The sequence below is a fragment of the Myotis myotis genome, unplaced genomic scaffold (genome assembly GCF_014108235.1).
Source record: "Myotis myotis isolate mMyoMyo1 unplaced genomic scaffold, mMyoMyo1.p scaffold_m19_p_3, whole genome shotgun sequence".
NCBI lineage: Eukaryota > Metazoa > Chordata > Mammalia > Chiroptera > Vespertilionidae > Myotis > Myotis myotis.
In genome coordinates, this window is record NW_023416335.1 from 189,377,964 (window position 1) to 189,394,128 (window position 16,165).

Sequence of the window (16,165 nt, forward strand, 5' to 3'; positions counted from 1 at the left end):
ATTCTGGTCGCTTTTTATCAATTCTCCTCTGCCACACAGTTAGAGGGACATGGCCCGAGGACAGAATCCCTGATTCTGACTCTGGCTCAGGCACAATGAACAATGTGACCTCAGGCAGGCTATTTAAAAGCCACGAGGTGGGCAAAGTGGGAAGGAAGGGGGATGGAGAGAGACGTTGCTTAGGGTGATGGGCGCACGAGGCAATGTGCAGATGATGCTTTGTTGAGGTGAACACTTGAAACCTGTATGGTTTTTCAAACCAATGTCACCCCTATAAATTCCGTTTAAAAAATAAATAAATAACATAAATAACATAAAAGCCACGGGACTCAGTTCCTCGCCTGTTACATGAGAAATCTGGGTTATGCTTTCTTAATCCACTCTTATCACCTCCACAACACATCTCTCTCTCTGCTTCTCTGTCTCTGCTCTGAAAACATACTTCATTACAGCTGTTCACTATAGAGATTTGTGAAGTAAAAGCCAAAAAATTCTCTCTTCATTCAAGTAAATTAAAACAAGGCCAGTATGGTCACACTATCAGGTGAATGGAAAAGAAAAAGAAATCATTCCTTTGATAGTGGGGGACAATCGGTCAACACGTGAATAGACTTCAAATAGATTCCTAGAAATCAGTTTTAAAGATGTACATGAAAGACAGTTAAAACACCAACAACAACTTTGTGTTCGTGGATTGTTTACAGAGTTTTAAGGAAAGAGAAAAGTTGTGGAAGAAGAGTCTGACCAGGGAGTGGCACAGGTGAGGTGTCTAGCCCTGAGGCTGGACGGGATGAGGACAGCTTCAGCCTGTCACCCACTGAACGAAGGAGTACTTAGGCACGGGGGCGGGGGGGGGGGGGGGGGGGGGCGCAGAGAGGAAAAGGAAAGGTTTCTCAGAAAAACATGAAGGGCCCAAAATGAAGCCCACTGAAAGACAAAATATGCCTAGAGAACATCGGATTGGTATAAAAATGGAAGATCTGAACATTCGTTCCAAGATAAGTGGTCCGCGGTGACCACCTGGCCATCCCTTGTATGAGAGCAATGGTTAGAACAACCCGCTTTCAGAGGAGACCAGAGAGGGAACAAGAGTCAGGACTCCAGGAAACATCTCCCCGCAGCTCTATTCCTGCCTCTGCACTTGGCTCATGTGAAGCTCCACCATCGCCCCATCACTCTTAGTTTCCTCATTTTCTTCATACAAACGGCTGTACTTCAGACCAGTTTCATGGAAAATGCTTTGGAATTACAGTCCCACGATGGAGATTCTGGCTGTGCGAATGCCAGGTACAGCCTGGGAGATCTCAGGCCAATCCGTGGCTTAACTGCCCTGGGCTTTAGATTCCTCATTTGTAAAATGAGGAGAAAAAAATGCGTCCCTCAGAGAGCTGTTAAGAGTAAATGAGATAATATAATAAAACACTTAACGCAAGGACCATTCACTAAATGATGGGGGTGATGATGATGATGAAGGAGGGGGAAAAGAAGGAATTGTAGAAACCACTAAAACGGTACACAAACACCTTTAATTGCCTACAATTTATAAAACTCCAAAACACCTTTAATTGCCTATAATTTATAGAGCTCCAAAAATGCAAGAGTTCTACATTTCCATAACCCTGGTCCACAGGATGAGCTGAAATGCTCATCTGGAAGGCCACACCTAACACACACAGGCTAATGTCTTCCTTAGTCAGCCCCCCTTCCCTGCCCATGCTCCGAAAATTCCACATCGTTTAGACAAAGACCAGGCTGAATTGCATATTTTCACAACCTAGGAAGGGTTATAAGCAAATAACATATCTGTGGTAATATTTTGAGATTGAAGAAACAGTTTGAAACACACAGTAGCACTGGTTTCTAACCCATGATGACACAAGTCATTTCTGCCTATACCCTGAGATGCCCTAGTAGGCAACATTTTCTTAGTTTGGTTCCTATATGTTCAAAAAGCAATAAAACTGTGTCTGTTTGGTAACAGGCTATGATTCTAACTTCTCACTAACTTAGCCTGGTGTTTTTCCTCCCCAAATACTAGGTTTGGCAGTGAATAGTTGTTAAGCTGGGCCCCTTTTGGCGTGGGAACCCTGAGTACTCTCACGCTCATTCTATTCAACAAAAACACACAGCGATTGGATTCTTACACACATCTAACAACAAATACAGCAGCGAAGGACTCTGCCAGAAAACAAACTCCACTGTTCTTCCTAAAGTAGCATTCACAGAAAAAAATATGTCATTTGTATACCCCACACCCTAGGGGGCTTCATTGGACACAGATTCACTCAGCTGGGAGATCCACACCGAAGAGCAACTTTGGAAAATCGGTAATAAAATGCAACTGCTCTCCAAGTTGAGTCTGAGTCCCAACAACCCCTTGCTCTCTTGCCCCTAACCTTCCTCAGTGTAAATACAGCTCAACTCAGATTTACAGACTTCGGTCTATTTCTACCTTTCCTGGTGCCCCCTTTTGGGGTATTTTTTACCCTTGACTTGCCTATGCGAAGGTGAGCTACTTCCCTAGGACCGGCCGCCATGTTTTTATTTGCCTGATACTGTTTGCAACAGGGAGCTCACCACACATAAACTGAGGTGCAAGTTTGGCTGCCCCTGGTTAAAGGAGCCTCTGGTCCACTCAAGGATTCCTCAGTTCTGATTACAGGTCTAGTGCCCTCAGCTCAGAGCAGCAGTATCAGTCCCTCACACGCTGTAAAAAGTAATGTTGTATCCCGCCCATCCCATCTTTGGGTATATATATCCAAAGAACTCAACATGGGATCTCAAAGAGATTTGCGCACTCTTGTCCACCACAGCTTCATTCACAACAGTCATGAGCTGGGAGTAAACCAGTGTCCATCAACAGATGAATAGATAAAGAAAATGTGGCATCTCCACAAAATTTGAATATTGTGCAGCCTTAAAAAAAAAAAAAAAAAAAAAAAAAAGGAAGTCCTGTCTCATGCTATAACATTGATGAGCCTCAAGGATATTATGCTAAGTAAAATAAAAATAATGTATGGTTCCCCTCATATGAAGTATCTAACATAGTCAAAATCATAGAAACAGAAAAGGAAAAAGGTGGTTACCAACGGCTGGGAGGAAAAGAGGGGAAATTAATGTTTGCTGGGTATAGAATTTCAGTGTTGCAAGATGACAAAGTTCTGGAGATCTGTTGCACAACAATGTGACTATACTTAACACCACTGAACCGTACACTTAAAATGGATAAGGGGGTAAATTTAACGTTATGTGTTTGGTACCATAACAAAAAAAAATTATTGCTGCAAATGGTGCATCAATACAAGTCCATCGAGCCGTTCTTCCCTCAGCCCCTACTCCTACTCCTTCCTCTCCTCACATCTAACAATATGCCCTCTCGGCCGGCCCAACGTTTCCCCCACACACCATCTTCCATGCCCTCCGCGCCCTCATACCAGCTGGCTTGTGATTAAAATGGACCAAGCTAGGAAGTGCCAGAGAGGGTGCGACCTATTGTATCGAATTTCCTTGGCCTTTTATAGGGCTGAGAACCAGGAGGCCAGTGTGGCTCTAAACCTGGCTCGGTCAGCAATCAGCTGAAGCAAACCATTCAGCCCTCTGGACCTCCTCTCTACAAAAATAGGGCGTTGGCCCAGGTGATCACTAAGGTCTTTCAGCTCTGAAAGTTCCCTGATTCGACTGACAAGAAACTGGGGGAAACAGAGCCTGCTATATTGAACCTTCTAACGTTATTCCTAAGTCCCTTTGCTGCGTCTTTGACTCACGTCCTTTTATTTTGGTCTCTCTGTTTAGACACCAAAATAGTCTTAAAAATTTTTATCAAAATAATAAAACATGATCATTATACCAAAAGTCCACTGGTGATTCTTTTTGGACAGACACCCAGGGAGTGCTGTAGGTGTCCTCTTTAAATATTTCATGCAAACTAGTAGGTGAAGGTGTTAAGTCACCCTGAGGTGCACAGGGACAGGCAGCGGAAAGGGCAATGACCTCGTCCCATGCCTTTCTTCAAATCAGCAAACATTACTGAGAAACATTTCTGTGCCCCGTGCCAAGATAGGTACTAGGACACAAAGTTAATCACAACTAAACTCAAGGAGCTCAGAGTCCAACAGGAGAAACCCAGAGAGTCTCCCCGTTAGCAGCAAAATAAAAGGAGATTTCCTCAGCTAAGAAAACCAACCAGTACAGAGGGCAGGGAAGGGGGGGACCAGGGAAGTTATATGATTAGGTTTTGTTTTCTGGACAGCCCTTCCCGACGAAAGAGCCGTGCCAAGCCTCCTGGAGGACTGTGTCTACTGGGCCATAACCACTTTCCGCTGCAACTTGGCTGAACTTAAAACTGAACAGGTGACTTGAAGGTGAAGGCTGATGATGGAAAAGACAGCCTCTTCCTTCCTCCTGTGACCAGCAAGCTCAATCCTGGGGCGGGGGGGCGGTGAATCATTGCACTTCTTATGTAGTTAGTTGTCACTGTTCTTACGTTTAAACAACCCCAAATGGTCAGAAATTTAAGCATTTAACTTCTCTTGAAGAGAGTGCCGCTACACATGCGGGCAGCCCAATGCTGAGAGAGTGGGGCTCAGTGATAGTTTTTGGTGACCTTGAGCTGGTCAGCCTGTCTTCTCCTGTGAAACCTGGGTCTGATATTAACTCCCCGAGGTGACGATCACATGCTTAGAAAGCACAGAAGGAATATAAACGCCAGTATCAGGCATTCATTGGCCACCAGCACCACAGAGTAGCACTGCTTACAAAGGGGTCACTGACTGACTCAGAAACTTTCACCTTGGAAATTCCACCTAAATGGTACACTTCTCTTTTCTAGTAGAACAGACACCGCTCACAAGTAAACAAAGTCCTTCCCTCTGTGTCTGCCCCTGGTCAGGCCGCCCTGTGCTCCATCACCCCAGCCGCTGAGGGACTGCCTACCTGCTGACCAGCTGCTTGTAAGGCAGGAGAGAGAGCAAGTGAGGAAAGTTTCAGCAGGGAGGGGCAAGGGAAATCTCCCCACATACACAGACCTTCCCTGTCACATGTCTCCAGCACATCTGATTCATCAGTTCATCCTTGAAAGCTTCTGACATCCACTCTCCACTCCACAGAAAAGTTTTTGTGTGCCAGACTCTAGTAGCAGCCCCAGGACTTGCTTGTGGGTTACCAGCAAACATCTTATTATGCACTGTACCACATCCCAAAGACTAAATGAAACACTGCGCACATCGCCAGGACATTTTCAGATGACCTGGAATAATCCCGCTCCTTCATCTCCAGCGCTTGTTATTGGAACATTGTGAATTAAACAAACTCCTCGGAAAAATACACTTCACATACGTGCGCCGACACAGATTCACAGTCTAGGAAGTCAGTAAGTCTGTATACTTGTTCCATAAAGAACAATCCAAAAAAAAAAAAAAAGAGAGAGATACTTCTGTTACTAGTGAAGAACATTAAATTTATTTTAATTACACAGAAATACAATCAGGAAAAGGGGCACCTAAAAATAACTCAGAGGGTAAGCAATGAGGAAAGAAATGATATGCAAACTAGGGCTGCAATTTTTATGTCACATTTAAGAAAGTGTTTTGTCTGGATTTGTGATCGGTTCTGAATGTGTGGGTACGGAATGGGGCCGCCACACTCTTTTCCCACTAAAATACAGTGAAATGAGCCACTTGGTAGGACTCGGGCCTGCAGCACACGAACATGAGCCCATCACAACAGTGGGAATGATAGTCTCTTTAGAAGTACCAAGAAAAGTCACAGAAAGGATTTTTTTTTTCTGTTTCACCCTAAAGCCCATCGTTAGCCCAAGTTTTTCGATGTCAGATTTACTGGCGCTCTAAATACAATTTACGGGATTTAATATCCTATTATTTAGTTGCCTGTGTTTGTACTATGAAGTGTCAAATAAATTAGATTAACCATAAGGTAATATTTCCCTGAACTTGATGAGGAGTCTAATTTACAGAGCAAAAGAAACTGGTTTCAAAGTATCCAAGTACCCTAACTTCTTTATTCTCACACCCCTGCTCCATCACAGAAGTACTGCTGCCCCCAGGGATGTACAAACACAGAAGCCTGAAAGTTCCACTGGGCATTTTTTGTGAGGCAAAAAACAAAGAAACCCAACCCACCTTTTCAGTCCACATTAGCCCTACTTCAAATCCATGAAAATCTTTCCTGATAAGAAACACTACAATCTGAATATAAGTAGGAAAACCTAGTAAGCCGATATGATAAAATACTGTGTTTCCTCTAAACAGATCCTAGTGGGAAAGCTGTGTTCAAATGCGAAAGATTCTTCTAATTCCCCACAGATGAAGAACACGGGTTATTTGTTCATTGTTTCTGCAGTGTCCACTCAATGAACGCACACTAAATGGGCCAAACCAAAAACCAAACTTCAGCAGCTTCAGGCTCTCACAGAAGCAGAAGGCTTTTCCACCTGGGTGCTGATGGAACCATGAAATAAATAAAGTATAAAGTGCACGAGAAATGCAGCCACGGGAAAAATAACTGGGGGAGAGGGGCACATCATTCTGACTCCCCCCGGGGTGGCAAACTTTCCAACAACTTCTGAGAAGCAACAAACCACAGCACCACCAGCCTAGATAGATCGGCAGACGGACAGATGCGCACACACACAACTACCTGTAAGTGTTTGCAAATGTCCACTCTCCTGCATGGACAGTCCAGCTAAACATGGCCAGAAAGCCCCGAGATTTCTACCCTCCCGTATCCTCTCCGCACTGTCAAACACGGAAGGTCATTCCGCTTCACTTAGAGAATTCCCTCTCTGCCTGCATCACAGGGAGAGTTTTCTACTTTGGGACTGTTCAACTTTCATATGCATCAGAGCAAAATAACCATTCAGCAACTTTATTCACCTTGGTTTCAAAAAAAAAAAAAGAAAAGAAAAAGAAAGAAAAACATTCATTGTGCAATGCCCAGGAAAAGCTGACACCAGGGCTGTCTCTCCGACAAGCGCTTGCAATTACCATCCGAGGAGAAGGGGGGTAAATCCTGTCTGATCAGACCCAGGGAGCCCTTTAAATAAATAAATAAATAAATTATTCCATCCCTATAAGGGGCTGGAGACATTATTTTTTTTTTGCTAAGGAGACCACCCTCGGGAACAAAAGTTACATGTCGGTCACATGTTGGGAGTAGGAGTAGGGAGCAGGTTTTAGTTTTTCGGGTTTTTTTTTTAAGCGCACTAATTACGGGGGTGTTTTCCAGTTGGAGACCACTCGGGCTCCTCCTGACCAACTGTGACGGGCAACATCTCATTGTCAAAAAGAAAGGGGGTGGGTTGGGGGCGAGGGAGCCTCCAGGGGGCTCGGCGCGGGGGAGGGGGACGAGTAGCAAGGTTACACGAAAGGGTACCGCAGCCGCCGCCGCGAGCCGCAGCTCCTGCCCGGGCGCCCCGAACCACAGAGTGCGAGCAGAGCGGCTGCAACAGCCCCCTCGGAAGCACCCGGCACCGCCGCGCGGGGCCGGTGCGGCGCCGGGGTTCGGGTCCCGCAGAGGGAGGGGGAGACGATCTTTACCTTAATGCTACACTGAGCAGGAGTCTCAGACATGTCTCACAGCGAGAGAGATCAGGAAGTTCTCAGTTTTTTTCCACTTTCCTTTCCTCTCCCCAACCCAGAAACGCTCCACGGCCAGCCGGACGCGGTCATTTAAGAAGTTTCTTCCAGCATCTCTCCCGGCAGCCGCCCCGGGGGGTCCTGCGAGCGCGCGGGGCGGGCGGGGCGGCCGGCGGAGTGGGCGCGCGGGGCGGCGGGGGCGTGGGAGCCGGGCCGAGCGCGGCGGCGGGGTCTGCAGGTCACGGCGCGGCGGCGCGGCGACCCGGGGCGCAGCCCGGCCGGCCTCCCGCTCTCTCCTCCCACCCGCGGCCGGCGCCCCCGCCCCCCGCCTCCCGCCGCTCGCCCTCGCTCGCTCGCTCGCTCGCTCGCTCTCTCTCTCGAATGTTTTCCTTCCTGGAAGAGAGAAACTGAAAGGCAGAACTGAGAAAGCTCTCTGCTCATTGATCTGGAGAGTTTCAGGGCAGAAACTGACGCGGATTCCCAGCACTGCGCTCGGTCTCTTAAAGGAGCCACCAGGAAATAAAAGCTCGGGTTACAGCCCGGCATCGGGGAAATAAAAGCCGGCCGGGGGGAGGGGCGCGGCGGGCGGAGGAAGCCCGGGGAGCGGGGACTCGCGGGGCCGGGCTGCGGGCGAGGCGGGCGGCGCTCCCAGCCCACCCACCGCCGCGCGGCCCCGGCGCGGGCGCCCGCCCTCCCCGCCGCGCCCCTCCGCCGGCCCGGGAGCCGGGCTTCCCAGGCTGAGCCCAACCATCGCCTCGCTCCAGGAAGACGCGGTTGAAAAAAACGTTACACCGGGGCCCCGGAAACGACAAAGCAGGTTTATTAAACGGCCCCCACCTTCCCCGGCTCCGTCTCTTTGCTACCTTCACGTGCACAAGGTGCCCCCCGCCCCCGAACGCAGAGGCGCGCGAGGAACTCCGTTTAGGAAGGGGCATTCCGGGAAGGACGCGGATCCGAGGGAGGAAATAAGACAATAGCCTTTGTTCTGCTCGGCGGCCGCGGCCTCTTTAAGAGAATCCACCAGGAAATGGGAGCTCGGGTTACAGCCTGCGCACCGGGAGCTGTGGGCGAGCGGGCGCCCGAGCGCGGCGCCCCAGACAAAGCCCGCGGGCAACGGGGCCGGGGCTGGGGGGGAAGGGGGCTCGCCGCCGAGGTGGGCGCCCCGAAACGTGGAGGCGCGAGCCCGCCCGCCCCGGGCAACGGCCGCCGCCGGCGCTTCCCCCGCGGAGCACGCGTCCCGGGGACGGGAAGGCTGCGGGGCAGTTATCGCAGGCAGTTGAGTTCCTTTTCCTGACCTCCCTTCCTCCCCGTGGCGACAGACTCTGTCCATTTAAAGAAATAGCGGTCGCTACCAACCGAACGAGGTGACTTGACTGCCCGGTGGACGGGACGGGTTCCTGAAGATAATGGCCCTCCCGGGGAGGGACCACAGCGCTGGGACCGCCCTCGTCTGGGGCGCACTCCGCGCTCCTGCCCGGGGGCGAGCGATGCCTGGGAAAACCATCGAGCGGGGAGAGGGGTCGGTGCGGGCTGCGGGCGTCAGCCCCGAGTACAGGTGGTCCGCTTGCAGCGGTTCTCAACCTGTGGGTCGCGACCCCTGTGGCGGTCGAACGACCCTTTCACAGGGGTCGCCTAAGACCGTCCTGCATATCAGATTTTTACATTACCATTCATACCAGTAGCAACATTACAGTTATGAAGTAGCAACGAAAATAATGTTATGGTTGGGTCACAACATGAGGAACTGTATTTAAAGGGCCAGAAGGTTGAGAACCACTGGAAGCCTTATTGTTTTTATTAGGTATGGGCTCCGGAAACGCTCTTGACTGTCCGCTTCAGAAGACAGAGCATTATAATGTTCAATGCTAAGCCCTGCTAACGCAGACATAGGGTCTTAATGTGTGGATGTGTGTCATGTTGCAACTATAAAGATACGGATGGATGGATGGATGGATGGATGGATGGATGGATGTAGTGTGTGTGTGTGCGTGTGTGTACACGTAGAGACCAGAGCAGATTTCCCAAGATCCTCCCCATCATACCTGCTGTCCTGCACTTCTCCAAAAGTTCACACTTTTTCACACGCTCATCAGAACACTCTGAACCAGAATTTATTAAAGGGGTCGGGGTGGGAAGCAGTCCTGTTCCTGGGAAGGTGGGGGTAATGGGTGTTTCTCACCCCCAAGGACCTCAGCAGCTTTTGTCACCTGGTTGACCTGTCCTCCCCAGGAGAGCTCCGGCCCTCACCAATGCCTCTTGGATCACCGGCTGCCTCCCCGCCCTGGCAATTACCTGTCTATCTGCCTTTGACCCATGGACTGACGTTGCAGATACTGGTTCTGATGCCCTGTTGCTGGGTTAAATCCTATAAACCTCGGCTTCATTTACTTATCAATGTGGCAGTTGGCAACTGGCCCTCAGCTTCTATCAAATAGGGATGGGGAACAGTACCCACCTCACAGGATTCTTGTATGAAATGAGCAAAACGCATGCAAAGTGCTCAATTACCTGAGTGTGTGTTACACATCGTATGTGCTCCATTAATGTTAGCTTTAATTATTTGACCTCAGGACTGAAACAGCTCTCAACTTCCCTCTATATCGCCTCATCTTCTCCAAGCGACTCACTCAAGTAGCAGTTTGAATTAGAATGTATGTAGTTCCAAAGCAAAATACAGAGTAGCAACCGTGGCAAACACTGCTTTAGACTAGGGATGGACAATTTCTTGTTGAGAAGGGGCCGATCATAAATACTTTAGGCTTTGTGCACAGAGTAGATACTTATATAAGTTGACATTAAGTAGATACTTATACAACAAGAGAGAAACAAATATCCATCACTTTTAATTGACAAAAATGTAATAGTAATAACAATTGCAATGCAGGTCTAATGATAAGAGGAATGGAACTCTTTTTTCTTTTTTTTTTTGAGGGGGGGATAGCGTTTCACTAAGTTAAGGCCCAATTCAAAGTGTTCTCTATCATCAAAACTGAAATGTTTATCTGTTAATGCTGATCTGTAAGGAGAGTTTATGTATTTCATTTTTGGAAATATCTATCCACCCAGATTGGTACTATCAAATATATCAACCCATGGACATATGATTTTCTTGAGCATGTTTATGGCTTAGAAGACATTTATGCAATTAGAATTCTGTACATTCTCTTAGCGTTTCCCCTTTAGCATGCCATTGCATTGCAGATTAATCACTTCCAATTGAAGGTTGGGTGGAAGCACCTCAGTTGCAGTTACGTGGATTTGAAATATGGAAATTTCCTCTTTACTGACATCAAAATCCATAAATGACTGTTGGAACGGCAGTTTGAGTTGAGAGAAAAATAAATTCCAAATTTGTGTCGGAATGGAAACCTTGTTTCTTGTTTTAACATTTGACAGCATGGGAAGTGTATAAAGCAGATTGATATTATTTGTGACTCAAACAATGTTAGTTGCATCAAAATGATTTAACTGCAGTATATGCTTCACACGTAGCTCTAGTTTGCCTTGCAGTTTTAGGTTGAGTTCACGAAAACCATGATCAAGTCTGTAGTAAAAGCTACTTCCAAAGCCATTCAGTGTTCAATAATAGTGGTTGAGGGAAGTTCTTTTCATTCATTCATTCCTATCACTTGTTTCTCTATGCCTGTTTCCGGATTTCTTTGGAATAAAATGGGTGTCTTTTTTTTTTTTTTTAATATATTGTTATTGATTATTTTACAGAGAGGAAGGGAGAGAGATAGTCAGAAACATCGATGAGAGAGAAACATCGACCAGCTGCCTCCTGCACACCTACCACTGGGGATGTGCCTGCAACCAAGGTACATGCCCTTGACCGGAAACGAACCTGGGACCCTTCAGTCCACAGGCCGATGCTCCATCCACTGAGCCAAACCAGTCTTGGCAAAATGGGTGTCTTTTTAATATTTCATTTAAATTCCTAGATTGTCTTTCTAGCTCTTTTTCTCTATGTTAAATGTAGTGGTTGATCTCAAAATTATAACTTGACTCTTTAATAATTACAGTCTATCTTCAAATAATATTATCTATTTTATGACTATACAAGAGGCCTGGTGCACCGGTGGGGTCCCGCTGCCTGACCTGTGGGGTTCAGGTCAAAATATATGTATATAATATACATATATATAATATACATATATTTTGGGAATATATGTATATAATAAAGGTACTAAGATATAATATATCTCTTGTTAATTTGCCCAGATATTTGTCCTTTCTGGTGTTAGTTCTTCTTGCAGATCATATATAATTTCTCTTTGGCCTCAAGAACTTTTTACACCATTTCTTGTAATGCAATTTGGCGAAGTCTCTCAGCTTGTGTCTGTATGAGGACGTCTTTATTTCACATTCATATTTGAAAGATAATTTTCACTATGTAAAATTTTAGGCTGACAGATCTTTTTCCTCTTTCGGCACTTTAAACATGTCATTCTATTTCTATCTCCATTATTTTCTTATTAAAGTCATGCGTAGTTCATATTTTAACTCCCTGCATGTCATGGTTGTTGTTTTTTTCTGGATACTTTCAAGGTCTGCTTTCTAAATTTGGTTTTCAGAATTTTGACTATGTGGTGCCTGAATGTACTTTCCTTTCTGTTCACTCTGCTTGATGTTGGCCGCAGTTCTTGGACCTGGAAGTGGATATTTTTCATTAGTTTTGGAAAATCCTCATCTATTATCTCTTTGAATATTGTTTCTGCCCATTCTCTCTCTCCTCTCCTTTTATTACTTCAATAATACAAATGTTAGACCACATGACATTATTTCATAGGTCTCAAATACTCCATTTTTAAAATAATTTTTTCTCTTTGTCTTACAATTTGGATGCTATCTCCTTTCAAGTTTCTTTCCTCTCTGTTGTCATTTTTTACATTCTCTATCACTTTTCTGAAGTTGCTCATATCTTCATACTTGGTTTCCACTTCTTTAAGTCCTTTAGCATTTTTGTCATACTGTGATAATTCTAACATCGGGCTATTTCTTGATTGAGTTCTACTGATGTTTATCTTTCTTGACCAGAGGTTACATTTTCTTGTTTTTTTTGTGTGTGTCTTGGTTTTTGTTTTTGTTTTTTTTTTGTTTTTTTAATGTGTGCTGGATATTTTATGTAAAAATAAAGTAGACAATGAATTAAATGATATTTTCCTCTAAAAAAGAATACACTTTTTCTTCTATAAGGCCACTAGGATTTAGGTTGAGTAAATATAATCTGGATTATACTTACTTTATATTTATATTATAGTTGAACTGGATTTGGGCTATGTTGTACTTTTTTAGTTTGATTCATTCCACCACTGGCCTCAAATATTTTGAAGGCAGGATCCAGACTTTTTCTATAAGCTAATGCCATCTTACGAATGTTATTCTCAATGTTTTTGCTCTTCTTGACATCTTCCTTAGCTTCCAGCCGTGAGGAAGGCCTCCCTTCTCTTTGGCTCCCAACCCCAGTTTCTTATCTGAACGTCTGAAGAGTCAGGGGTTTTCTCTCAGCCCTTCTGTCCTTCTGCAAGTCTTTTCTGGCTTGAAAGCCCAGGGTCTCTCTGAGAGTTTCTCTTAGCTCTCCTTCATTGCCCTTGTTTCTGTGGTCCTACGCAGTAGTTAGTGAGTATCATTAGGAAGGAATTGTGAGAGAGCGCGGTTTGCTCTGTGCCTGTGACTCCTGTAGATTCTAACCGGTCACATAAGCCCACACACTGCCATTAAAATTTGTTAAAAGTTAGGCTGATTGCTACAATTACCATAGTTTATTCCTGTTTTCTACACTTTAGTCAAGGGTGAGAACTACTGTGGATCTTTTCTCTCATATGAAGGATTGTCCTTTCTGGAATTCAGTTCACTTAGTTTTCTCTGTGCTCTCCTCTCTCTGATGGTTTTTTTTTAAGCTATAATTATGTAGATTATCTGGTTTGTTTTGGGTGTTAGGGAGTGAATTATGGTCTCTTGTGACTTTCTACATACAAACTGAAAGAGGAACCTGAATGTCTAATCTTTATCCTCCAAAAATGTGATGGGGAGGGGCAAAGAGTGGGAAAGAATAAACAGTTAAGAACAGTGGAAGTGGATGTGTTTCATTGCAAAACCTATAGCTGTTGCCATAGAATAATGTTCTATTTTAAAAGTGAAAACAATAACATTTTAAACAATATAAACTACAATAAGGAACATCATCCATATATCTCCGCCAAACCAGAACTCCTTAACCTCATGGGCATGCTTCTTTAAGAGGGGTCTCTGTCAGAACTGGTGGGATGGGAAAGAAGATGAGCTTACCCAAATAAGACATGGATTTTGAGCCCTAGCCAGTTTGGGTCAGTGGATAGAGCATCGGCCTGCGGACCAAAGGGCCTGGGCCCTGGTTGGGTGCAAGAGGCAACCAACGGATGTCTTTCCCTCTCTCTTCCACTCTCTCTAAAAGATCAATGGAAAAATATCCTCGGGTGAGGATTAACAAAAAACAACAACAAAAAACAGACAAATCATTTTAAGAAATACATGGATTTTGAAATATTGAGAATCCCTGCCCTACATTATATATTTTCTTTGTTATACCAGGTAGGGTGCAATCCAAGAAGCAGAATCGTGTGTGTGTGTGTGTGTGTGTTGTGTATAATATATATACACATATGTGTATGTAGTGATTCTGCTTCTCTGATTGCATGCTGACTGATGCAGTAAAGAAAATGTATATATAGGGCAGGCAGTTGGGAAGAGCAGATGGATGTAAAGTGAGTAAAATCAAGAATAAGCTATGACTCAAAAGCATGAGCTGGAGAGCCCTTGAGGACGTACTAAAGCCCATGTCAGTTGTCACTGCCTCTGACCTTGTTGGCCTGGGTGTCCTACACAGGGTGGGGCCCGTTGTCATGGAACTAGACGTGCACACACGCCTGACCCAGGAGTTGCAGAAGCTGAACTAGCAGCTTGGTGAAGGAGGATCAGCCACCAGCTCACACATCACAGAGGTGAGGCAAAAGATAAACGACAATAGGAGCAAGCTACAAAATACCTGCTGCTACGCTGGATCACCTCTCCCACACCTGCCAATCACAGCCTCACAATGGGCGGGGCTAACTCTTAACAGATCTCCCGGTCTAGGTCTCCACATTTTGTAATCTATCATTTCATCTTTTTCCAGATTGTGGGGGGTTTTTTTATTATTATTGTATGCCTTTATTTTTAAAATCAATTTTATTCAGTATTTATATACAGCAAATTTTACCAATTTTAAGAAATCAATGAGTTTCAACAAGTTCTAAAACCTCCATCACCACCAAAAGTTCTCTCATGCCCCTTTACAATCAACCCCCACCCTGAGCAACCACTGATCAGCTTTCTGAAACATTAAATTTCATACAAGTGAAATCATACAGTATGCACTCTTCTGTGTGGCTTTCTCATTGACACAGTGCATTTGAGTTTTGTTCATCAGTGGTATTCCTTTATGTAGATTACTACAGTTTATTCACCAGTTGATGGACATTTGAGTTGTTTCCACTGTTTGGCTATTATAAATAGAACTTCTATGAAAAAAGTATATATGCTGCTTCATTTTTTACCAAATCACACTATACTCTTTCTTGTGGCCCACCCTAACTAGAAACACATTAAAGGGAATTCTGAGAATGTAGTTTAAGCAAGCCAAGTTGTCAAATTACAAACTCACTGCATATAATAATCAGCTTTTAATAAGCCCCCTCTGACAGTTATTCTCTTAGAATTTTTCAATACTCTATCCCCTCTTTTCCCACCTAACCTGCAAATTACTGTATTCCATATGCCTTCTCCCTATGGCTTCCCCATCTTTCTTACTAATGCCACCATATTTCCAACCTCCAACTTAATGACCCTCAAAATAAGTTCTGACATGCTGCTCTCTTTATGCCATGTATATGGCCTATTCCCAAATCTTTCTGTTTTGTCCATAGATTCTCCTCTATCCTTTCAGAAGTAGCAACTGCAGTTTGGATTATCGCCACTTCCCTTTTTCCAGCACCAAAGTTCTATAGTTCATATTTGATCACTACTGGATCTTTCATCTCTGCTCAAATATCTTCATTTACTCCCATTTCTATCCTTAGACCTTGTCCATATTACTCAAAACACTACCCACACACACAAACTATGAAGCTATTTGTTTTCTGTGAAGTAGTACCTGAAAACCACCTCTTTTATAAATCCCTCTCACACTATATAAGTGGAAGGTGTCCAAAAGATAAGGAGTTGGAGTGCTGGCATGGGTTTATTATGTAAGAACTGCTCAGCTGTCCACTAATTATGACCTGGGAGGGTTCAGAAGGCACTCCCTTCATCAAAGCTTTAAGAAATGCAAACATCAGCATCCTTGTCAAGTTCTGTAGTAGCCATCGTCTGTAAGCCTTTAATGATATCATTAAACTGGGGATGGTGGGATACTGGAATGACAGGTGCCTAGTGATATCACTTAACTATCTCAACTACCAACGACAAGGAAACCATGGTTGCCATAATGGACAGAGCTAAAGTGATCAGTATGGTTTGATCTTTGGTGATGGCACAAATTGTATGAGCCACTGGCT

At 44.9% G+C, this 16,165-nt stretch overlaps 1 protein-coding gene across 4 annotated transcripts in view; it reads right to left on the reverse strand.

Moving 5' to 3' along the window:
• Positions 1-7,802, reverse strand: part of ETV6 (ETS variant transcription factor 6) — a 226,632-nt gene extending 218,830 nt beyond the window's left edge. For 3 of the 4 annotated variants that reach the window (XM_036300818.1, XM_036300815.1, XM_036300816.1), the window contains exon 1: positions 7,554-7,800. Coding sequence is in view for 2 of the 4 variants with exons in the window: in XM_036300815.1 (XP_036156708.1) it covers positions 7,554-7,586 (33 nt within the window). In the remaining 2 variants the exon portion in view is untranslated. Of the gene's footprint in view, positions 1-7,553 lie in introns of all 4 variants that reach the window. The other variant, XM_036300817.1, reaches the window with a different exon arrangement.
• Between the last annotated feature and the right edge of the window lie 8,363 nt (positions 7,803-16,165).